The 6,000-nt window shown below is 42.4% G+C and overlaps 1 protein-coding gene across 1 annotated transcript in view; it reads left to right on the forward strand.

The window, feature by feature from the left end:
• The window catches only part of Gfm1 (G elongation factor mitochondrial 1), a 48,315-nt gene extending 46,012 nt beyond the window's left edge, over positions 1–2,303 (forward strand). Inside the window, 3 exon segments of the mRNA XM_028867235.2 lie at positions 403–563; positions 1,703–1,756; positions 1,957–2,303. Of these exon segments, the coding sequence (XP_028723068.1) occupies positions 403–563; positions 1,703–1,756; positions 1,957–2,088 (347 nt within the window). The 3' untranslated portion in view covers positions 2,089–2,303.
• The last annotated feature ends 3,697 nt before the right edge of the window (positions 2,304–6,000 follow it).

Raw genomic sequence — 6,000 nt, forward strand, 5'->3', positions numbered from 1 at the left:
GTGTAGGGTGTGTGTGTGTGTGTGTGTGTGTGTGTGTGTGTGTGTGTGTGTGTGTATGTATGTATGTGAAGTAAGAGATGAAGTAGCACAGCTGGGTAGTTCACATAGTGCAGGACTTGATGATTGATGTTTTCTGTGCTCTGCACTTTAATGAGATCTAAGGATTTTTAAAAATATGCTAATCGAAATAGTAATACCAGAATGAAGTGTTATCTCTTGGAATTTCCACATAGATAACTGTTATCATTAATATTAAAAAAAAATGAGTCGGGGGAGGTTTGAAGCTTGTCGCTTGCGTTCCTTTGGGAAGGTGTCGCCTGTCTCATGTAGAGCTGGAGAGAATTCCAACAACCAGTGTTCTTAACTTTTCTTTTTGTTGTTGTTTTTTATTTTTAAACCTAGCCTTAGCAAATGCCACAGTATGTATTCTTGAACCTATTATGTCCGTGGAAGTTATAGCTCCAAATGAATTTCAGGGAACAGTAATAGGAGGAATTAACCGGCGCCATGGAGTAATCACAGGGCAGGATGGGATCGAGGACTATTTCACCCTGTATGCAGATGTAAGTATGGTCATGGATGGTCTCCCAGGTTTCTTTGTCTTGTTTTTTGAGATACGTTCTCACACTGTAGCTCAGGCTAGCCAGGAACTCATGCTAATCCTGGTGCCTCAGCCTCAAGGGGTTACAGATTTGTCTTGCTTTTGCTAGCCACAGAAGCAAATCAGTTAGCTTTGGTTTTAGAAATTGTAGAGCAAACTGAAGCATTTGCTTTGAATTTGCAGCTTCTACTTTGTGGCACTTCGTGTAATTTTCTGTAAGCAACTTTTAAGTCCAAAAGCCAAAAATAGGATTCTTTATATCTTGGCCACGTATTTTTGGTGAATTTGTTGTTTCTTAGATGTATAGTTATTTTTTTCCTGTTGTAACCTTCTTTGTGTAGCTGCTTTATTGTGTTATATGGCTAGTATTCAATTCTCTGGTCTGTACCCTGTCTGACCTTAAATCTCATGGAGGAGAAGGTATCAGTCACTTTATAGATCACCTCTAGAAAGATCTGCTGTCAGTGTATCAGGTCAGTATCCAAAGGAGGACTTGGGTGCAGCTCAGTGCGAGAGCACATGCCAAGCATGGATGAGCTTCTGGGTTCAGTGCCCAGTACCACGCGCTCTCTCTCTCTCTCTCTCCCTCCCTCTCTCTCCCTCCCTCCCTCTCTCTCCCCCCCCCTCTCCCCCTCTCCCTCTCTCTCTCCCTCCCTCCCTCCCTCTCTCTCCCCCCTCTCCCCCTCCCCCCTCTCTCTTTCTCTCTCTCTCTCTCTCTCTCTCTCACACACACACACATACACACACACACACACACACACACACACACACACACGAAACTCATTAACATTTCCAGAGGAAACACTTGTGAATGTCTGAACTGAAGGAGGTCGACAGTGGTGTGGGGATGAGAAGGGAAGGGCATCAATGGTATACACTCTGGAATTAAAGATTTGGTCTAATTATGCCTGTTAAATAATTTTCAAATAGGGTTTCCTGTCTGGGAATACGACAGCAGCTACCTGGCTTTTGATTCTTTTAAACCTAAATTGTCAATAGAAAACTAACTGTAAGACATTAAATTGACTAATGCATCCTCATACTTTCCTCAAATATTTTTTTAACAAGTGGTGCTAAAAGATTTATTATGTTTGTTTTTAGGTTCCCCTAAATAATATGTTCGGCTATTCCACTGAACTTAGGTCGTGCACAGAGGTAAGCAATGTTAAAGTGGGGTGAAACCTCACTTCAGGGCTCTTCAGGAGAGCGCCTGGCAAAGTAATCACATTTGTGAAAGCTGGACTCTGTGTGCTGAGCCTTGTAAGCAGATCTCTCTCTCTCTCTCTCTCTCTCTCTCTCTCTCTCTCTCTCTCTCTCTCTCTCTCTCTCTCTCTCTCTCTCTCTCTAACGTCCAGGGAAAAGGAGAGTACACAATGGAGTACTGCAGATACCAGCCGTGTTCACCAGCCACACAGGAAGACCTCATTAATAAGTATCTGGAAGCTACAGGTCAACTCCCTGTAAAGAAAGGAAAAGCCAAGAACTGACTTTGCTCCCTTTGAGTGCAGTGACTGTGTGACTAAAGACTTAGAGGCGATGGATCCCAGTAGAATGAAGGCAGATGGCTGAAACCTTTGAGGAGCCCTTGCTGTTCCACGGTCAGGAGCTTCTATGTATATGCAAAGATAATGATATGTATATATTTAAACTATATTGACTATTGTTAAATGAAAGACCTTAAATAAAATTGATTGTTACTGAAGTATATTTTAATATTTATTTGAGGAAAGAAGAGAAATATTTAATATTAAGGGAAGAAGAGAATGATTTCAGCTTAGAATGTATTTCAGTTTGCAAATTATTTTGACAAGGTCTATGTGTGTAACCCAGGTTGACCTCAAAACAAACAGTCCTCTTGCCAAGTGCTAGGACTGTGGGTATACAGCCCACACCCCCGTGTGCGTGTACTAGGACTGTGGGTATGCAGCACACACCCCACCCCATGTGCGTGTGCTGGGACTGTGGGTATACAGCACACACACCCACCCCCGTGTGCATGTGCCAGGACTGTGGGTATATAGCACACACACCACCCCGTGTGCATGTGCTAGGACTGTGGGTATACAGCACACACCCCCATCTCATGTGCGTGTGCTCTGACTGTGGGTATACAGCCCATGCCCCCCTGTTTCCATGTGCTCGTGTATGTACCTTTGTGGTTTTGTGTGTGAATGTACCTGCCAGAGGTTGTCTTTCTCATTGTTTTCCAGCTTAGTTTTGAGGTAATGTCTCTCACTAAACCTGGAACTCGAGTATGACTGCCCAGCAAGCCCCAGGGATCTTCCTGCCCCACCCCCACCCCAGCTTCCGCGGCACTCGGATTACAGGCATGTGCCGTGCCCAGCTGGGCTCCAGGGGATTGAACTCGGGTCCTCTTGCTTACTCATCCAGCATTTTACAACTGAGCCATCTCTCCAGCTCCCTCAATTTTTTATCATGAGAGTTTTCAACATACCAAAAAAGTTGAAAAAAACAATACAGAATAGCCATGTAGCTTCTTCCATTTATAGTCAAGAGTCAATAATTTTCAGTGATTTACTTCTCAAGTAAGTTGTCCATTGTCTGCGGCATGCATTGATATTCTAGAAGTTACTCTGTTGAGGCTGAGTGTAAACATTGTACATCATGACATCTCTTGGAGTGTCACTTAATGAGGCGTGTGTGAATCATGATCTTACTAGAGAGCATTTTCAGATTCTTCGTTGGGCTCTTAAAAGAGTGAAGATGGCAAATGGTTTCAGTTTGTGGCTTCTGCCCACATATAACCACCTGTGTTAGGAGTACAGTGGTATCGGCAGTCTTGTATCAGACAAGAACAAGGAGTTTGCCTACGTTCTCCTTATTTGCATTCATAGATTGGGATAAAGTGGGATTTGTAGAGTTGCTGCTCGCTCAGTTTGTGATGCATGGTAGTTCAGTTGAGTAACTAGAGTTTGGCCTATGTTGTGTTCATTGAAGTTGAGAAAGAGTGAATGTAAGCCTTTGTTTCCAGAATTAGTTGGCTTTATACTTTTAAGAATTTTCACCCCAAAACCTCTGATGCCAGTATATACCCTAATCTGTTATCCTTACTCAATAAAAGTAGATAATAGAAATAAGTTTCGGGTGTTTTGGACAGGCTTTCATGTCTAGCCTTGAACTCCTGCTCTCCACCTACACACACACACACACACACACACACACACACACACACACACACACCACCTCTGACCTCTGCAATGCTGGTTTTACAGGCCTGCAACATCTTGTGAAGCTTTTGACTTTATTTGTAGACTTTATAATTTTAGAATTCTAGCATAAAAAGATCTAAATTGACTGCCTGCTTTAAAATTAGATGCATTATCTAATTTAACTCTTGTAACCCCATGAAAGTAAATACTGTGTCTTTGTAACCAGAGAAAACATATAGAGATAGAGTTTTTGAAGACCATGCTCCTTAAGTTTTCAAATAGATCATGTGGTTACAATTCACTAGCTCCATGAATGTGTGTGGCTGTACCATGGCATCAGACCTTGGAAGAGGTTTGCTTTTGGTACTGTGAGTACATTCTAGTAAGGAAATACTGCCACAGAATTTAATGCAGTCTCTGGATATTGAGAATAGTCAGAAAAATGGATAAAACTGAGTGCCTTTTAATTTGTTAAATATTCTGGTTATACCATCAGGAGGCAGAGGCAGGTAGATCTCTGTGAGTTCAAGGCCAGCCTGGGATACACAGTGAGACCTTGTTTCAAGAGAAGGCGGGGAGGGAGGGGTGTGAAAGAGAAGAGGAAGGAGAAGAGAAGAGAATAAGTTGTAACTATCCTGGGTTTCTAGTCCATCAGCAGCATTTCATAGGCGATGGCATGGATCCACATTGGAGCGTGAATGGAACAGGATCCCGTAGGACAAGAACAGCCACATCTGTTGCTAACTCATTAGATTAGTGATGGATGGATGGTAACGACCAAACAAAGCCTACAGCGTGGAAAAGATCAATGTGGATATTAATAAATAAAGATTTTGACACTACTATTAGGAAGGGTAGGTTTAGCTAATTTAAAGCAAGTGTTAGCTTGTGATGGGGAGAGGCCTCATTGGCAGCTGCTGCATGGCTGCCCTCCTCCTGACTCACTTAAGTGAGGACCCATCTCTACACACCGGGGCTCTCTGAACTTGTGCAATTGACTCCAGCACGCATTTGATGCTAATGACTGCAATGTCACCTGCACAAAGGCCTAGGACATGAACTTAAAGATTTTTTTTTTTGTAATTCTAATGTATAATACCAATATTCCTTTGTGAGATATTACAGTTGGGCTCGTGTTCCTTCAGCTGATAACTGACGTTAAACAAATGCAGTTCAGTTTTCTGTTATTCTTTTCCTCCCTGCTTCATTGTGTAGTTTGTGACTCAACAGAACTTAATCAGTTTTGAAAGTTGGGAATTTTTGTATTTTAATATTTAACATATGAGTCTTAAATTTGGCAGCCACCAGGAAGGAGTGAGTTGTGATGTGCCGGAACTATCCCACTGAAGAAGGTAGCTCTTTGCGTTGTTGAAACTATACATTGTTGAATGAGAATGTGAAGTCTTTAGCTAACTTAGCAGTGCCTCACGGAAGAAACCTACTTGTACTGCTAGAGAACGTTCTAGTCAGTTACCCATTCATATGTAGGCTAGGGAACATGGTGGCTGAGACTTGTGTTTTGAAAACTAGGAAAGGTCACAGAGCTGACAGAATTTTCTAAACTGAGAAAAGTCAGTGTGATAAACTATAAGGTCTTGAAGGACTAACATTCAAGTCCAAATATAGACATTTCAACTGACCTTCAAACAAACTGTCTTAGTCAATGTTCTATTCCTGTGAAGAGACACCATGACCACAGCAACTCATAAAATAAATCATTTAATTGGAGGCTGGCTTACAGTTTTCAGTGGTTTGGTCCATTATCATCATGGCGGAGAGCATGGTAGCACATAGACAAACAAGATGGTGGATAAGTAGCTGAGGGTTCTACATCTGCATCTGAAGGCAGCAGGAAGAGAGAGACACTGGGCCTGGCTTGGGCCCTTGAAACCTCAAAGCCCACCTCCAGTGACACACTTCCTCCAAGGCACACCTAATCCTTTCAAATAGTACCACTCCCTGGTGACCAAGCCTGGAGCCTATAGTGGCCATTCTCATTCAAACCACCATTCAAGTAGGAAAAATTGAAACTGAGTAAAAGAGAATGAAACGGCAGACAAAATCCTGGTACTGCTTCTGATGTATCTGAAGAGTTCCCGGGAAGTTAGGTGAATGTGATGGTAAATGTAACTGCCATTGACTCGGTGACTCGGAATTTATACCGCTAGTGGAAAGAGGGCTTGGGGAATTCAGTTCTTCATTTTATGCTAAGGCAAATGAAGTACTTGC

The sequence above is a fragment of the Peromyscus leucopus genome, chromosome 6 (assembly GCF_004664715.2).
Source record: "Peromyscus leucopus breed LL Stock chromosome 6, UCI_PerLeu_2.1, whole genome shotgun sequence".
NCBI classification, from domain to species: domain Eukaryota; kingdom Metazoa; phylum Chordata; class Mammalia; order Rodentia; family Cricetidae; genus Peromyscus; species Peromyscus leucopus.